The 20,382-nt window shown below is 35.4% G+C and overlaps 1 protein-coding gene across 2 annotated transcripts in view; it reads left to right on the top strand.

Moving 5' to 3' along the window:
* LOC126256298 (choline transporter-like protein 4) overlaps nt 1-20,382 on the top strand; it is a 260,157-nt gene that overhangs the window by 195,807 nt on the left and 43,968 nt on the right. For both annotated transcript variants that reach the window (XM_049955468.1, XM_049955469.1), the window contains exon 10: nt 18,820-19,111. In XM_049955468.1, coding sequence (XP_049811425.1) covers nt 18,820-19,111 — 292 coding nt within the window. The remainder of the gene's footprint in view (nt 1-18,819; nt 19,112-20,382) is intronic.

The following is a 20,382-nucleotide window of genomic DNA, read 5'->3' as shown; positions in this document are numbered from 1 at the left end:
TGCTCTCATGTTCTACATTCACAAGCTCCTGTTATTTTCACCCTCCTTTGGTTCAGTTGTACTTGCATTCTCGATATTCATTCACAGCCAACTTTTCCAATCAGTGTATTATTTTAGCAAGAACTGCTCTGAAGCTGTGATATCAACCACATAAAGCATACAGGCTCCCTTTGCCATTAACGATGAGTGCTTTCAATGTAGAAAGCACCAGAGACTCTAAATGAGATTCCCTTTGACCAGTTACATAACTGATAGTACTGTTATTGCCTGGAAATTAAGAATACTGCCCTTTAAAAAACAAATATGCACAGATCATAGAAGAAAGATGTGTATCACAAAATCATAAATAATGACTGAGAGAAATTATGGGAACAATGGTGGGGAGAAATTTGTAAAACAAGTGGTGGGCGTAGAAAATTTAACTCTCTCCTGAATGTATTCCTACAGCAATCCTAAATTAAATAAAGGTCAAAATTAAACAGAAGTAAAGGTAAGGGATGTACATTTCCTGGGATTAAAGTAACTTGTGCTAGAAAGAGCTCTACCTAATTCACAGGACAAGCTGTAGCCAAGAGTTGAGACTTATTACTGCTGTAAATTTTTAAACAGTGAATCACTATGCTCAGAAACATAGAACATTCCAAGAATAAAGCAAAAACGGTTAGCATCATCACTGAAAAATCAAACTGAAATTAAACTGTTAGAAAATTACTTTGACAGAAATGGTGACAGTTTAAATTCGTTGGCCACCAAGTAATTCAGCGATTGCTTCCTCAAAGGTGTAGCAAACATTGTATTAGTTACATAAGCCTGCATCTTCAACAACACAAATTGTATTAAGCACATCTCACTTACATTCAAATCATAGAAAGTAATGATTACTGTATCTTCTGGAAATACACAAAAGACTTCTGTAGATGTGTATCTTGTGATCAATATAGTACTCTGAATGTTTGTTGAATAAATCACATAACAATGCTGGAGAACACTGTAAGTTCAATTGGGAAGCACTTGGATATGAACCAGAGCCTCTTTGCACCATTACTCCATTAGTTTATTCACAGAAAATCCAATGGTTGGTTGAATGATGAACAAAGAAAGTGCCACATCAGGCATACAGGGAAATCTGTGTGTGCTAGCTAAACATTGTTCATGGGTAACAACAAAGTCAAAATCACAGTCCAGGAGAAAACCATGTAGTGCAGGGTTGTCATCAATAGGTACACTGGAGAGCTTGCTGTAATAATCGGGTTGTTGTCAAGGGACTGAGGCAGCCCTTAAAACTGCAATGGATGTTTTGCCACACGATCTGATGCCACATCTGGTGAACTTGCTGGTTGTATGCATAATTATATTGAGTGGCCCATCAATGTGTCCAATGAGACTACAAGAATATCCACTAATAAACATCAAACACAGCTACATTAGATTTAGTTGTGCAGACACTGCATTCACCACCAACAGACATTTATATCAAAAGTGCCAGCCCTATGTAGTTTACAAAATTTATCTTGTCACTAAAAAGTAGCAATTCTGCTGACTATGGTGATGTTTCCAGCAAAATATTAAAACTCTTACACATTTATGATAGGATTACCCTTAAGCTATATCTGTTGTCAATCAATGACTTGTGGCATATTTCCCAATAGAAATAAATGTGCTATAGTAACATCTATTTATAAAATTGGAAATAAGCAAACCATGTCTAATCACAGGCTTTTTTCATCACTTTTTAATAAAAAGAAACATCATATTCTACAAATGTGATAAAATGTTAATAACTTTTACTTTGGTTGAATTTTCTTGCCCTCTTACAGTATATGTTGTCAGTACTACAGCACTTTCCAGTATTGTGTACAAGGTGTTGACTGCCCTCATCCTTAACTGTAGACGCTCAACTGAGGCCTAAAGCCTTGTTTACAACAGAGAAAATGAAAGCAAACACAAGCAAACAGGCATTTGAGAATAATTTGCTTGACAAACTGCCTATTGGCTTCTGTCTCGGGTTCTTCGGCCGACGTTCATCTAATGATTTTTCTGACGTTTCGCCAGCACGAGTGGCTGGCATTGTCAAAGCTTCACCCTCCATTGCCAGTGGTGAACTGGAGCCGAGCTTGCAGGCGCAGACTATATGTACCTGGCGCACCAACGTCCAAGGGCTTTTCCGCGGTCATTTCCGGTACGGTTCTCCTCTTGCTACCTGCGACGGTCGTTCGCTGCAGTACGGGAAGCCAGGATCCGTTTACCTTAAGGCTTTCCTCTTTCTTTTTCAAACTGTTCGTGTGTTTTTGTATTTCTACAGCTTATCTGAACAAGTGCGTGTGATAGTGGTTCTCTACAGCCAGAACTTCCGTGGTCGGTCTCATTCAGTGCGTGTTCTGCCACGGCCAATTTCTCCACCTGCCCCAACCTGCATCTACCAATCCATCGGTCACCGAATCTGTTGTTGAGAAGCGTACGAACACTTCGACTGAAATGTGCAGGAGCTCCACCGTGCATGAACCACATGTTGTGTCGTACTTGTAAAGGCACAAGTTATAGCAGCACAGGTAGAGTATCCCGTATGAAATCATGATAACGTGCTCCATTGAGCGAAGGTGGAAGAACATGGGGCCCAATCAAGACATCACCAACAATGCCTGCCCAAACGTTCACAGAAAATCTGTGTTGATGACGTGATTGCACAATTGCGTGTGGATTCTCGTCAGCCCACACATGTTGATTGCGAAAATTTACAATTTGATCACGTTGGAATGAAGCCTCATCTGTTAAGAGAACATTTGCACTGAAATGAGGATTGACACATTGTTGGATGAACCATTCGCAGAAGTGTACCCGTGGAGGCCAATCAGCTGCTGATAGTGCCTGCACACGCTGTACATGGTACGGAAACAACTGGTTGTCCCATAGCACTCTCCATACAGTGACGTGGTCAACGTTACCTTGTACAGCAGCAACTTCTCTGATGCTGACATTAGGGTTATCGTCAACTGCATGAAGAATTGCCTTGTCCATTGCAGGTGTCCTCGTCGTTCTAGGTCTTCCCCAGTCGCGAGTCATAGGCTGGAATGTTCCATGCTCCCTAAGACGCTTCAAACATCTTCCTGTCGGGACACCTTCATTCTGGAAATCTGTCTCGATACAAACGTACCACGCCACGGCTATTGCCCCGTACTAATCCATACATCAAATGGGCATCTGCCAACTCCGCATTTGTAAACATTGCACTGACTGCAAAACCATGTTTGTGATGAACACTAACCTGTTGATGCTACGTACTGATGTGCTTGATGCTAGTACTGTAGAGCAATGAGTCGCATGTCAACACAAGCACCGAAGTCAACATTACCTTCCTTCAATTGGGCCAAATGGCGATGAATCGACGAAGTACAGTACATACTGACGAAACTAAAATGAGCTCTAACATGGAAATTGAGCGTTTCGGGACACATGTCCACATAACATCTTTTCTTTATTTGTGTGTGAGGAATGTTTCCTGAAAGTTTGGCGGTACCTTTATACACCCTGTATACACTCTACTTCATCCATCATTTATTTTTCTGCCCAGATAACAAAACTCAGACTTCTTTTAGTGTCTTATTTCCTAGCATAATTCCAACAGTATCACTGGATTAAATTCAACTACATTCCATTACTATTGTTTGACTTTTGTTGATATTCATCTCATTTTCAAGACATTATTTATCATCTGATCTGCCAAGTCCTATGTCATCTCTGGCACATTTACAATGTTGCTGGCAAAGCTCAAAACTTTTATTTCTTCTTCATGATTGTTAATCCTCTTTCCAAATTTCTCTTTATTTGCCTTCACAGCTTGCTTGTTGTGCACATTGATTAATATTGGGGATAAGCTACAACCCAAACATCAGTTGTTGAAGCAAGTACATTTGGTGCTGATGTACTTGTTCCTGTTCTTATCACTGTTGCAAAAAGAGCTAGGATAAGAGCAATTGCGATCCACAAACAACAAGTGGAACAGAAAGAATCCTCAGGGCCACCTTTGTATCTCTATTGAAGATCACTTTACTATGTGTAGGGAATAGACTTTACAGTCAATCAAAAATCTGTATTGCTTAGACTTTACTGAATAAATCATCAGCTCAAGCAGCAGTAATGCAATAATAGAGACATAATGAACCATGCAGTCCTAGGGGCATCCATGGAGTAAATTAAACCTGGCTACTTGCTACAGTTTAGTGTCTTATAAAGATTTCTGGATCATTTTTTTCACTGATGTGCATTGCACATTGCTTTTTGTGTTCCCAAGCGCTCCAAGTAAGGAGAATATTTAAATTACCTCCTATACCAAGCAGTTTAAGTTTGTATCTCTGATATATCATGTCAACAGAGTACAAGGTTCATTTGAAAGTTGGTAATATCTGGTGATACTTTTATAAAACACTTACGTCCAAGAAAAACATGATATGCACCTGGAAGTAATCTCAAAAACAGTTTTTGTTGAGCAAAAACTTACCATTATTTTATTATTAAGTTGGTTTTGTTTTTTCATATTTTTCTCATGTCTTCTTCTTCTTCTTCTTCTTCTTCTTTTTTTCCCAGTGATATTTTTTCTTAATTTAATCTAATGTCACAAATAAGATGAGAAGATAATGTGTTACAGTAAAAATACTTGCTTATAAAGTGAGTCAAAAGCAGTAATTACAATTCTCCTCCCTAATCTTCATAACAGATATAAAGAGCCCAGTAATTGGAGTTCTGCAGGTAAAGTTTCTGTGGAAAAGTTATATGAAATAAATTAAGTAAAGATGATGAGAACAAGGAAATATGGAAGAAAACATTTGATGATCTACAAGGATTGAAAGTAATCAGTTATTAATTTATTGCTATTCTTTGGAGGAAAATTACATTTTAACAGGTCAAGATCAAAATATCTTAAAGGTTTCTCCTTCTGCAAGGACTGCATAGAATCAGCAGAGACTGATGAATTCCTTGATTTAAGAATTCTACTTACTGTTTTTAACTGTGATTTATGTTAGAATATTGATATGCAGATTGGTTTTTAATATATATCAGTAAAAGTCTTATGTGAGAAGAATGACAGAACAGATTAGGCTGTCAGTGACGTCACACATCAGCATCTACCAGATGGTTATAATTGAGCTGACAATGCTCTGAGTGCTGCAGTACAGGCTGTATACATTGCAGGATGCTGAAACATCGTAGGTATGTTCTTTAATCAGTGCACTTACAGAGTATGCTTTAAAAAAATGGTAGTTCCACTTTCCAACACCAGGTGAAAATATGGCACTGTAAGCAGTCAGAATGTGAAATATTTCCTGTTTGTCACCTGATTTCTTTTGTGAAGAGACTGTTCATGTAAAGGGTTAAGAAGGTTGAAGTTTTCCATACAAAATGCGATGGCTGTTGAGAAGAAAGATGGTGCACTGATGGTAAAGGTATATTATCAGAACAACAGCAATAGCAGTGCTGCACTGCAGAAATATTGTCAATGGAAGCAGCTGCAAAGAGGCCTCGTGTCAGTAAATTGACTGAAGAATATGATCACAAAATTTATAGAAACAGGTAAATTAGGTGGTGCAGCAGAGAGAGGGAGGTGGCCTATTCCTATGGCAGTTGTTGATGCAATTGCGGTAGCTATAGCCAGTTATATAGCATGTGCCTTAAATTCTGCAGCCAGTGCCCGTTCTATGTCACAGGAATCGTCTCTTCCCTGGTCAAAAGTTCAGAAGATTTTGTGGCACATTTTACACTGGTATTCATACAAGATTTAGAATTTGCACCGAGTAAAGCCACAAGATAAGCTTCAATGCCATGACTTTGCCCTTTGTTTTTTTGGCATGCATGGAAATGGATGACATGTGGCCAGTAAACATTCTTCAGCTGGATGAAGCACATTTCATTCTGCAGAGTTTCATGAATTCACAGAACTGTCACCTATGGGGTTCTGCTCCACCACATGTGCAGGAACATCCATTGGACTCAGCTTATGTGACTGTGTGATAAGGTTTCACAAGCTCCTTCATTCTCAATCCATTTTTATTTGAGGATATGACACTTTGTGGGCCTGTTAGCTGTGCAGTGACAGTATAAGGACCTCCTTGTGCAACATGTGATTCCAGCTTTGCAAGACTGCAACTATGTTCACACCATTATTTTCATGCAAGATGTGGTAACACCACATTTTGCTTACCAGGTGAAAGTTTGCTTCCAGAAATGTCTGATAATGACCTTATCACCTCTAGGCAATTTCAATATGTGTGGCATTCCAGATCCCCCAACCTAAACTCAAGTGATTTCTGGTTGTAGGAATATCTGAAGGACAGCATATGACATCATATCACTCTGATTACAGTGGATATGCTGCAAGCAACTGTCAGCCTTGCCATGTTACAGATACAGTATGTTGCTGAGTAAGGAGTCCATATTGAATTCATGTTGTAATGTGTGACCTTATCCTAATAAACATGTCAAAACCACTGTTATCTTGTGTTTGATCATTCAACGCCTTTCCCTGTACGCATACCACATCCTGACTACTTATAGTCCTCACCTGGTGGCAGTAAGTTCATGAGTGTGCAAATTAGTGAATATACCTATGATGTTTCAGAATTGTGCAATGTATACAGCCCACACTGCAGCACTTAGAAAACTGTCAGTTTAATTATATTACACTCATTGTAAGAATCACGGGAATAGTTCGTCAGTGGAATTAATGATTGACAAGTGCATGTGCCGTTGATCGAAAGTGTATTATATAGTAATCAGTTCATTGGTTTTTTTCTCAAAATATTGATGCAACATTTACAGCTGCTAATTTTAACCTACATAAGGTAAAGTGTTGTAAATATTTTTCAAGAATAGCATGGAGCTATTTTAAGAAAGATGTTAGTAGCAAGTGGATTGATGCCAATAGTGGCATTCCATGGAATCTGCCGTAGCTTTGTTTTTAGAATCTCTCGCTTCATATTAAATATGTTTTTGGCACATTGACATACTATGTATTATCATACCTATATACTGTGGAGTCCATGAATATAATTTCAATTGATGTATGGGTAGCATAAAATTCTTTTTATTTCTCATGTTATATGTGTGGTTAAAATTATTCTCTTCAAATAATTTTTGTCTGTTGTGTAGTAAGGCTATAATTTTGTGAATGTATATGGAGGGAAGAAATAGGATTCATAGTTTCCAAAGTAATGGGCAACAAGATTCTGTTTGTTGTGCAGTTCACATGTATCTGATAATGTTCTTCTTCAGTTTCAATATTCAACAAACACTATTTGAACTTCCCCAGAAAATTATACCATGTCTAATGATAGATTCAAAATTACTATGATATTCTATTTTTTGCATATTCATGTCTGTAGAATTTCCTAATATTTGCACTGAAAATGCAAAACCACTTAGTTTATTTGATAGGAATTCAACGTGTATTGTCCAGCTTAAGTTCTTGTCTACATTTAGTCCCAGGACTTTGATTATGTCAATTTCTTCCATAGCTTGGTTATTATGTTGTACTATATTTTAAGTTCCACACATTTTGAATGTTTGGTTTTGAAGCAAATGTTTGTTCAGTGTTTAGTTTCAAACCATTTAACTGGAGCCAGTTTTCTTGGTTATCCAGTGTGCTTATAATGGAGCTAAAAAAATTTTATGCATCATCATCATCAACTAAAACAGAAGTATTGTCCACAAACAGAACTGATAGGAAATTTATATTCGTGGGTAAGTCAGTGGGAACAGGATTGGCCCCAAAATGGAGCATTTGAGGCACATCTTGTGATATTGTACTCCGTTTAGAATAATAATGCGTTGTGTTTGAAGTGATAGTTACCCTTTGTTTTCTGTTATGCAAGTGTGATGTGACCACTTAATTCCATATTTGTCTAATTCTTAGATAAGTAAGGCATGGTTCAGAAAGTCAAATACTTTTGTAAGATTACAGGAGACACGTGCAACTTTGCTCCCCTTATATTTTTTACAATGAAGTTTTTGACCTGATTTGTAGCTACCTTCCCTAACAGTTTTTACAGGACTGGAGGAACAGAAATAGGGCAATAGTTTCCCATGTCTTCCCTTGACACTTTCTTAAATAGAAATCTGACTTCAGCATACATCAACACATCAGGAAAGCATCCCTGTTCAGAAGATTAGTTGATTATTTTAGTTAGGGGAGGTGCTATTGCATCACACACTACTTTAATCACTTTATGGGGTATCCCATTACACCCAGCAGATCTTTTATTTATAAATGCAGTACAAGAGTTTCTTGGTGGGGTCCAAAGGGATTTACTTTATCCTGATATTCTTCTACATCAACATCTGAGTCAGCCTCATTTATGAAGAATTCATTTAAACATTTTGATATCTCAACTGAATTTATGATGAAGCTATCATCTACTTTAATCCTAGATATTTCATTACTAGTAACTCTAACACCTAACTCTGATTTGACAGTGGACCACACTGCCTTTGTCTTGCTTTTATATTGCACAATGAATTTATTATTTGCCATTTGTTATGCTACCTTCACAACTTTTTTTAAATATAGTAAATAATATAATAAATAAATATGCTCAGCAAAATGTCTGTTTTTATTACATTTCAATTCATTGTAGAGTTGCCTCTTCCTGGCACTAGAAATTTTTATACTGTGGATTGTCCATTTAAGGTTACAAGTTATTCTGTTACATGCAGTTCTATGTGGAAAAGTTTCATTAAACATTTGAAGAAGCTACTTAAAAATTTGTCAAAGTTACTATCACACTACAGCTGTCATAAGGCCAATCAACCTCTCTTAACTTATTACAAAATATAGTGATTTTTTTCTTTGAAGTTGCTTTTCATATGGCTTTTGTTTTATGGAATTTCTTGGTTTACTTTTGGTAGTTCAATAAAAAGTGTAGAGTGATTACAGATTCCCAAATCTAAGCAAAACTTATAAACTTCTTCAAACACATTATTTGTTACAATATTATCAATACAGATCACTGACTGTGCACTTCCTACTGTGGGTTGCATCAAGTTTACGTTGAAGCCATTTTTTTTAATTTATTAAGTCAGTGAATTTGGACACATCATTGCTTTCAACTGTGATATTAATATTGAAGTCAAAAGCTGTTACAATCTTTTCCTTTTTTCTTTACTGAGATTTTCAAGCAGACACTGAAACTTCATCAGGAAAGCTTCAATTGTAGCTTTATCTGGTTCTCTGTAAATGGAAACTACTATGACATTTGGGTCCCTCAACTCAATACAGCAGCTTTCAAATACACACTCTTCATTCAAATGATTAAGATAATTTCTTATTTCATATTTTATATTAGAATAAGTAAGTACGCAAGAGCCTCCACATGGTTTTCCTCATCTACAAAAACAGTTGGCTATTAAATTTCAGTTTTATTAAGAATTCTGATATTATCAAATGTAAGCCATTGTTGATTTAGGCAAATAACTTTGATATTTTTACATTAGGAAAGAATAATTTGTAATTCATCAACTCTATGAGTTTTGTTTAGAAAGTGAGCACTTAGGCCATTTATATTCAAGTGCATTATGTGGGGACAGTTTTTCTTACTCATGTTTTCAAGCATACTCTTTCCTGGGTACAGTTTCAGTCTTGCTGCTTTTGTTACCAGCATTGACAGAATCAAAGCTATAAAGGAAGGTTGCCAGTTCATGCGTGTGTAGATTTGATGACATTGTGGCTCATGAAACCATGAAAAGAACAGTATAGTTTCAAGTAACGGTCTGCCATACAGTTCTAATCTGTTGTGAAGTTTCATGGCTTAAACTGACTAAGGAGAGCTTATTGCAAACCTGTTCTGCTAACACCATAAACATGTTTAGCATTGGTTACTTTCAGCCCTGGATTAATATGCTTGATTCATCTGGAAACATATAATTCATTAACATTCCTTTTAGTGTTTAGAAAGTAGTTTCTACTGGTTGAGAACAGGAGGGCATCCAGCACCAAGCTTTGTATGAGTCCCTTTTATATGTTTTGCCACTCTGAGTTCAGTTTTATTCCATTGGTGCAGATTGTGAATATGGTCATATAATTTCTGTTCCTATATTCATTCATACACCATGTTCAAACACTGTCATGAATAAATCCTTCAAGAACATGGAATGGGTCAAGTTATACATCAACAGACACAAGCACCAACACAGGCAACTTCTGTAATGTGTACTAACCACAGACTGTAACTTGGACTAATCTAATCACACTGACATTCATGGGAATGGCTTCTGAATTACTTTGAATGTGTATTTAAAGTGAAAAGCAGATACTTTGAAGGAAAAGGAGGGAGGAAACTGCTCCTCCTAATACATTGCTCAGCTGACACTTTTATTACTACTTTGAGTAAGTATTTACACAACTTTGCTGATTTCACAGAACACTATTAGCCACTTATGCACTGGTAGAGTTATAAACCAGTTTCATTTGAAAAGTAGTTTAAGCATAATTTACATACCCGACCCTAAAATTAATATTGTGATAATTTACCGTAGGAGTGGTTAATAAGGTGTTCTGTTACTTTAGTTTTGAATTTTTGAGGATTTCCAATTTCATGCCCAATGTCTGTTGGCAACCTGCTATAAAATTCCATTCAGCATCTTTAACTCCCAATGTTCTATTAAAGCTCAACTTCCATCAGTGCATACTTCTCATATCAAAATCCCATTAACTTACCTGGAAATGATTCAATATTATTCACCAGCTAGTGTAAATGCACTACACTGCTTTATATGGTAGGATTAGCCCAACATAGCTATACAATTATGAACTGTCAGTGGCTAACAAAATACTAACTGCCCAAAGTGTTTCATGACAGATTTTTCTATATTCTATTCATGCTACTTGATTCATTATTTTTATCAATGAAAGTGATAAATGAACTACAAATCTTTATTATATGGTTAGAGAAAAATCTAGAGAGATTGAAACATACACAAAGATGTAAAATAGCTTTCAGAATAAGGGTCTTCTTCTGAAACTGGTAAGGTCTACAGCTACAAGAAAAGTCTTGCATGATTTTTCACATGTTAAACATTACTAGTTTTCTTTCCTCCTTCAGAACAATAAATGATATTTTACACATTTACTGTCATTAAAAGAAAAGAAAAACTCCATGTATCGTATTCAGAATCTGAAAGATGCTTCCTCACAACATATGCATGAAACATTAGTACATGCAGATGGAAGAGGATGACGGTGTTAAATTCTCAGGACTGCAATTTGATGATAAATTCAGTTAGCTGTAACATACCATAGAACTGTTGAAAAGCCTAAACAAATCTGAGAGAAGGTTATTAGGTGTGGGTCATATATAATAAAAAAAAGATATTTGCTTCTTTTATTCCACAATGTCAAACATAATCATATTTTGGGGGAACTCACGAACACAAGTTCAAGTTTTCCATGTCCAGAAGCTTGTAGTACAGATTATTTGTAGCATACAAGAAAGGCTGTCTTGCAGAAGATTATTCAAAGAACAGAATATACTAACTACTGCTTCTGAGTATATTGCAAGTTTTTATAAGTAATATCTTTCTTTTATTATCCAACAATTCACTTCATGAAATCATCAGTAGGAATTAAAACAATCTACATAAAGACTCAAAGTCACTCGCCTTTATTGAGAAAGGTTTTCCATTGTTTTTAGTAACTTTCCAGCAACCATGAAAAGTTTCTTTACTAATAAACTATAGTTTATGATGGGCAAATAGTATTCACTACTGAACCACATCTTCCACTCCATTGATGAATTTTGGGAGGACCAACTGATGAATAGAATAGAATAGAATAGAATATTTTTATTAGCCTTTCAGTATTTTTCATACAATTGGCTTCATCATAGTTTACAGAGAGTTTTAGTTTCAGCATGATATTCAAATAGTTACAGAAAGGGGAAAAAAAGGAACTAAAGACCTTTTCTTCAGCATTATGTAAAACAATGTTTTATACAATAATTAAATACACACATAAGAAAAGAATCACAGAAAATAACTAGCTTCTTTAATATTAAAACATTTCCTTCATAACTTAGGTAAAACATATATTTTGATGATTAGTTTCTAAGAATTTTCAGTTGTATAGAATTCGTTGTTTTTTAGCCAGGTTTGCAATGTATTCTTATATTTATTTAGTGGTACTGTACGAGCTGAGCATGGTAACTTATTGAAAAATTTGATGCTTAAGTACTTATAGTTATTATGGACTACAGCAAGTCTTGTGGAAAGCAAGTCCAGCAGGTGACTGTTTCTTGTACTGTGTGCATGCACATCACATCTCATGTTCAATTTTTTCAGATTTTCTCTGGCATATATTAAACAGTTATATATGTACATGCTTGGCACTGTCATTATGCCAAGAGATTTGAAATAATTTCTGCAGGACTCTCTGGGTGCTAACCCTTCCATGCACCTGATTGCTTTCTTCTGCCATCTGAAAATACATTCAGCCCCTGGGGAGTTATGCCAAAGCAATATTCCATATTGCAGTTGAGAATGAAAAAAAGCATAGTATGAGTGGAGTAGCAATTGTTTGCTCACACTGTTTCTTAATTTATACAATAAGAAAAGTACTCGTGCTAGTTTACTACATAGATAATTGGTGTGTCCTTCCCATGAGAGCTTTTGGTCTATGATTAGTCCAAGTAATTTCAATGTTTTGTTTTCATTTTTAGTTACTTTGAGATTAAATATTATTGCTTCCGTTTTTGTTTTATTTATGCACAGCTGGTTAGCCTGACACCAGTAATTAGCCATTTGTATCATTTCTCTATTTTTGTCCAGTACACTCTGTAAGTTCTCTCCTGTACTTATTGATGTCATATCGTCAGCATATAGTATGTTCTTACATGGTATGTAATTCGAGAAGTCATTAACATAGACAATGAACAGAAAAGGTCCAAGAACAGAGCCTTGGGATATTCCTCTTTCTATAGGGAGTATTTCTGACCTCTGCTTATTTGCATATACAAGTTGTAACCTATTGCTTGGATAAGATTTGAATAGATAGAGTGTATCATCTTCAATGCCATAGTATTTTAACTTTTTGATGAGTATATCATGTGTCACCAAGTCAAATGCTTTACTTAGGTCAATAAGTGTTCCAGATATTGATACCCTTTTTTCATACCCTTCATAAATATTGCTCACCAAAGCTTCTACTGCTTTTACAGTTGACAGGTGTGACCTGAAGTCAAACTGTTGTTCATTTAAAATTTTGTTGGTTTCAAAATACCTGTATATCTGCTTATGCACACAATTTTCTACCATCTTGGATATGATTGGTACTATTGAAATGGGCCTGTAGTTATTTGGGAGGTATCTTTCACCTTTTTCATACACAGGTAATGTAACTGTGAGCTTAAGACAGTCAGGGAATATTCCTTCATCAAGTACTCTGTTTGATAGTGAGAGAAGTGGCATTTTAATTTCTTATGCTATACATTTTATGATGAGATTACTGAGTCCATAATAGTCTTCTGTTTTGGAATTACTTAATTTGTTTATTGACTTATGAATATCATTTAATGTGATTCGGGTCCAAGTGAACTTCTCACTTCTTGTCTTTTTTGCACAAGTGAGCAATGCTTCTGCATCAGAGGCAGAATTCATGGGTGGGGTGGTGACGCTATTTACAAAATATTCATTGAGAATATTGGAGTCAATAGGGATACTCCTTTCTTTATTGGTATTATTAATTTCCCTTTTAATGACAGTCCAGGCAGCTTTACATTTATTTTTAGAATTTAAAATATATTCATCATTTGTACAGCACTTAGCATTTTTTATTTCTAATCTGTAAAGGATTCTCATTTTAGTGTAATTTTCCTTGTCCCTACCGCTGTTATGATATTTGTCTTTCATAATCATCAGTAGTATTCTGAGTTTGTTAAGTTGTGGGGTGTACCACTTGTTAGTATTTTGTTGCTTATGAGTAATATTACTCTGGTACCTTTTGGTTACCAAGGGGCATGTCATTCCTACTATATGCTTGATCTCTGTCAGGAAAATGGAAAAACATTTATTAATTATTTTCTTGTTATCCATTACGTGAGTCCAATCCATTTCTTTTAACTGGTTTATCATTTTGTTTACATTGGATTCACCTAGAATTCTATATGTCACTTCTCTCTCTGTAGAACTGAAGGCTGACTTTTCTATTTGAAGCCATAGCCCTGCGTGATCTGATATTCCTAATTCTATTACATCACATTGTATGGAGTCTCTTTGTACATTGCTAATTATGTTACCAATGCATGTGTTCAGTCTAGTGGGTTTTTCATCGAGACAGTAATAGTTTAATGACTTCAGAGTGTTAATCATATGAATTACATTTTTTCTCTTTGCCCTTATATCTATGTTAATATCACCTACAGTTACATTTCTATGCTGTTTATATTTTGACAACAGCAATATTCAAGTATTAATTTTTTCTATAAATACTATCTCATCAGAGCCTGGGATTTGATAGATTGAGACGTTTTCTGTTTGTGCATTACCACACCAGCTACTTCTATTGTAGCTTCAAGGCATATTCTACTAAGGTCTATAACTGAGTAGTGCAATTCAAGGTTACTTTTGACATATATTGAGACCCCACCATGTGTAAAACTTTTTCTGCAGTAGCTTTTAACTAACGAATATCCAAGAGGAACACACAAGTCTATTTCAGTGTCTTTCATCCAGTGTTCATTGATGCATAGAACACTGCAGTAGATTTTATTGAGCCAGTATTGTAATTCATTGATTTTACACGTAAGAGATTGTACATTTATATGAAAGAGGAGGAAACTGTCACTGCTACATAATGGTATTCTACTTTCACAGAACCTTCTGTCTTCATTTATTTTCGCTACATGATCTGGGGTTGCACAATTATCTGAATGAATTAGACTGCTGCAGTTTCCACTTAGTGTGGTTTCTAACTTTCCTTCATCTGTAATGTCGTTTTCTCTAAAAAAAAAGGAGGTGTACAGTCATGCTCTGTGGGACTGTCTTTTAAGACAAGGCTGCTGCGTGCTCGTATTTCATTTACAACTTTATTTATCTCCTGACACAAAAATGCATACGTTACTAAGTATATCACATGACAAGAATGCTATGTAATGCCTGATGTTGGCACCGTGAGCAAGCCTTATAAACTGGCAGTGTTTGGCTACAGTAGCATAAAAATTATCCTGCATATTTCAGTATGTGTAGGGAAGATTGTTGTATTTTGGTACACTTTTCAAACTTCCACCTCTGTCACCTCTAGTCTTTAACAGAAGTTTGACATATTTTCTTATTGCATGTTGAAATAATAGCATTCACTTTATGTATGCTGCAGTCTTTTTCTGAAATTACAAAAATTACTCCAGAAAAGTAAGGCTTTTCCAAATGTTAAAAACTGTCCCAAGGTACAAAATGGTCATATACCTAGAAACAAATATTCTACCTAAATGTAAAAGTTTTTCAGTCAAGAAAATATTACAAATACTATATTTAATAGTCTTTGTTACATTATTACTCTGGTACACATCAATAATGAGTAAGTGAAATCAAGTTAAGAAGATATATCAAAAACCAGCTACAAGTTAAAAGCATTCTGAAACAGAAGCCACTGGAAGCTATTGGCAACTAACATGAAGCTCCATTTTTGAGACAAGGTAAATTGTGTGAGACATAAAGAAATGCAGTGTATACAAAAGGAATTCCAGCAAAAGAATATGGATTTATTATGCAATAAACTAAGTATTGTGAGTTGGCTGATAGAGCTCTGTGAACTATGGCAAATTCTTAATTTTTGTAAAGGCATTTAATGAATCTTTTCCCCATAGATCTTGTCAAAAGAAAGTAAATAGTGAAGTTAAGTGGATTACACCTGGAATAAAAATTTCAGTGCCAGATATAGAGAGCTACATAATGAATTAAAATCAATCAGAAATCCTCATTTTGTTATGTATGTCGAAATGATATAAAGCTGTATCCAGGCAAATTGTAGCAACAGCTTAAAGAGTGTCAAATAATATATTTATCCTCAAACATAGAAATAAGACAAAAGCAGTGTGGTCAGATGTTCAGTCAGAATTAGGAGCCAAAATTAAAAGTCAAGAGATTCTGAAAATTAAATTTCAAAATTGTAGTATAATAATCCCTGTTCAGGTGTCAAATTGCTTCAATTCATTCTTCTTATATGTAGCAAGATCAGATGTATTTATGGAAGCCTATCAAGATACAATAAATTTCATAAGCTTGGGGAAAAAACAGAATACAGCTTTGAAAGGGCTTGGAAAAATCACCCAAAGGGATGTCAAAAATGAAATATTGTCTTTCAAAAAGAAAACATCACCTGAGCAAGATGAAATACCAACTTCTGTAATCAAGAGTGTGTATAGTATCATTTGACAACTACTGTCAGTTGTTATAACCCAATCCTTTGAGCAGTGATGTTTTCCAAACCTATTTAAATATGCAAAGATAAAAGCAGTATTCTAAAAGGGATTAACAGAAGCTATGGGGAACTACCATCCCCTCTCTTCTACCGGTCTCCTCTTAAATGTTTGGAAAGACTACAGCAAAACAAGTTCAAACATTTCTAATTACAGATGACATAATTTTTAAAAACCAGTTTTGATTCCAAAGGGGAAAAAGCACTGTAAATGCCATCAATGAGTTTACTAAACAAATATGCTCCACATTAGATAAGGGTAAAAAGTCACAGGAATATTCTGTGACCTGACAAAAGTCCACAAATTACGGCTGTATGGAATCAGGGACACTGCTTTACAGTGTTTCAACTCTTATTTAACAGACAGGAAACAAAGAGTAATTGTAACTTCAAATTCAAGAAATTACTCCTCAAACTGGAAAACAGTTCCCACCTCTTCCTTTTCTACATAAATGAGCTACCACTTGTTATTAATGTTCATTCAGTTTTATTTGCTGAAAATAATTCAGTTCTAATTGAAAAGAATCCCAGAAAGTGTAAAAATACTCTAAAGAAACTTGAATCTTAGTTCCAGCCAAATGGACTAAAACGAAATGCAACTAACAAAATGCAATTTGAAATGAAATCATTAAAACAGATTACAATAAAGGTAACTTGTAATGATCAGATATCATCGAAGCAAATCATGTAAGGTTCATAGGCCTAAATCTTGATAAAAATCTTAATTGGAGAGTATGCATTGATTACTGACAGCATAGTATTTGCAATGTGTATTTTGGCAGGTGCCAGAAAAATATAGACATAAGAAAGGTAGTCTATCACTGCTACTTTGAGCCAATTATTTGTCATGGCATAATCTTCTGGGAAAATTCAACAACTGTCACAAGACTCCTAGTATTACAAAAGAAAATAATTAGGAACATGTGAGTTGCCAAACAACTGCTGATAACTGTTAAAAGATTTGAAAATACCATCTACTCCCTCAACCATAACTACAGCACTTGCCACGGAGAGAATTTTAAACTCCTGACTAATCTCTTAAAATTCTAAGCCCAGACACCAGGGTATTTGGGGTTTAAGAGTTACAATAAAATAAAAGATAGTAACATATTTAATGTGGAGCTTGGTTCACTGAAAATATTGCTCTTTATTCTCCTGGTGGGAAAGTGTTGTTATTCTACTGAAGAATTCATTGAGGACAGTTTCACAGTTTGAACAAGGTAAATTATACATTTTATTTTTGCGTACTAGATGCTGTACTATGCATTTGTGTAGCAGGAACTCAGAATGTATATAAAATGATGTAAACTACCACATTTCTCTTAAAAAATGTTTCTTATTTTAAATCATGACATGTCTCCTGTACATCAAATCGAATGATTTGAAAATTATATGCTGCAAACGATCTTCTCACCTTTAAGTTTCTTCTCACTATGGGTCTGCAGAATGAACAGTGTGTCTAATCTAACCTGCTACATATCAGCAGAGAGATGTCTGCCCCCGGTCAGCATGACAGAATGTCAATTGTAAGGGACCAGGTTCGATTCCCAGCTGGGTCAGAGATTTTCTCCACTCAGGGACTGGGTGTTGAGTTGTCCTAATCATCATCATTTCATCCCCATCGTGCAAGTCGCCGAAGTGGCGTCAAATCGAAATACTGCACCCCGCGAACAGTCTACCCGATGGGAGGCCCTAGTCCCACAACATTTACATTTTAGCAGAGAGATCATGGCAAGATAACCATACAATGCAACAGAGAACGGATGATACAATTCACCGCCTGTGTTCCATAAAAGAAATTCACCTGCAGTATGCCACTTCACATTTCAATTCATTTTCTGCTGTGGATTTCTGTCAACAGCTAACTTCTGTATATATCCATCAATTTTATGAAAAAAATAGTTGCTACTCACAATATAGGAGAGATGCTGAGTCGCTGATAGGCACAACAAAAAGACTGTCAGAATGTGGGCTTTCAGCCAACAAGGCCTTTCTAAAAAAAAGACAACATACACACTCATGCAAATGCAACTCGCATACACATGACCACATGTGAGTTGCATTTGCGTGAGTGTGTATATTGTCTATTTTTGATGAATTTATTTCAGATTTACATTGCTTTGCTTTTAATGGTAGGGTATAGTGGATTCACCATTCCAATTATTTGTCTTTATGTTTTATACCCTGTATTTCATTCTTGTGTACTTCTTATTTAAATAATGAGACATATTTCACTTCTATTTGACTCTCATTGTACATGATGATGCTTTTCTTTTAAGGAGCTTGACATTATCATAACAAACTTAAAGTTAACTTTTAATATTTGCATGTGAAAGTTTTTATAAATTTGCAACTTATTATTTTTCCAGCTATCATCTTGGGACAGTGGCTTTTGGTTCACTCATATTAGCTATATGCAAGTTTATCAGACTTGTGTTGGAGTATATCAATGCAAAATTACAAAAATATGACAATATCTTTATAAAAGCAGTTATGTGCTGTCTGCGTTGCTTTTTCTGGTGCCTTGAAAAATTTATAAAATTTATAAATAAAAATGCATACATTATGTGTGCTATACATGGAAAGAATTTCTGCAAGTCTGCCAGAACTGCGTTCAACCTGATAATGAGGAATATCCTAAGAACAGTAGTACTTGACAAGGTAAAAAGCCCTCTGTAGAAGTGCTTTCATTATTTTACAAGTTGTAGTCATCAGAAGTTATTTTTTATTGTACTACTATTAGTGGGATTAACATCTCTATTTATCCAAAAATTTAAGGTGAGTAGTTAATAAGAAACAGACTAAGTGACTGTTAAAGTAAAAATCCAAATATCCAAGGTTTAATTCACAGTTGGCAGTGGTATTTTTTTTCTGTTTTCTAAATAAACCTTTATCTTGAATGTAGATGATGTCTGATATAGGTAATAAAGAACCTCATATATTTTGCTACTCTCATTTCATAATGTCATTGTTTGGGTAACAACAAGCCAGTCTAATTTTTTCCAAATCCAAAAGCATGTGCTATAAATTATTTTTAATAATGTCCTGCAGAGGCCTGTTCAAGGAGCTAAGAATACTTATTACTGCTGGCCAGGATATTTGTTCCTTAATGAAATTTGTCATAAATAAAGTGTCTCTTTTCCAGGCAACCAACCCAGTTTATGGAATCAATACTAGAATAAGAATAACCTATATAAAGATATAAAGTCATTTACTTTGGTCCAGAAACATATCCACTAGTTAGAAATACAGAATTTCAATAACTTGCCAGCAGCCATAAAGAAACTTGTCTACTAATAAAGTACAAATTAAAGAAACCCAAAGGATCTTTTAATGAGCCACTTCTTCCACTCAGGTGAATTTCTGTTGATGTAGAAGGCACCTATGGTCTCTGAATGTGACTCCCTGTAGAAATTAAAATTAATATAATTAGAAATAATAGTACCTAAAGTAATATCTTTGTACTGTTCTGAATATTTTGTCATAGAGGTAATACTTCACACGTATAGTGCACTTCTAGCTCAAAAATGCTCATAGCCGCTATAAACTTATCGTGTTAGAACTTCTATACAGCTTTCTGGGATTCAGTTAGTCACCACTTATAGCTTGAGGATATTTTTTAAAAAGTAGCCCATTATCTAGTTTCCACCCTCAAATTTCTTGGCTCAATTATAGAAGCGTCTCGTACTGCAATGACAATTACAGTGCAGGGCAGTGTCGACCCCATTTCAGGTTGAGGTGGTCAGGCGTAGACTTGTCAGGATGGCTAGTTTGACCCCCTCAGCCTAGGTGTGTGGGTTCTCTAATGAGAACAGGTCCAAATCCACACATACTCTTGTTAGAACTAGTTGATTTATTCCTTAGGTTCAACAATATCAGAGATCCAATCGCCGTGTCAGCAGTTGTAAGATGGGCATCAAACCCATGGCCCA

Source organism: Schistocerca nitens, chromosome 1 (genome assembly GCF_023898315.1).
Source record: "Schistocerca nitens isolate TAMUIC-IGC-003100 chromosome 1, iqSchNite1.1, whole genome shotgun sequence".
Lineage (NCBI taxonomy): Eukaryota > Metazoa > Arthropoda > Insecta > Orthoptera > Acrididae > Schistocerca > Schistocerca nitens.
The sequence above is the reverse complement of the archived record's forward strand: the minus strand, read 5'-3'. Positions and strand labels throughout refer to the sequence as shown.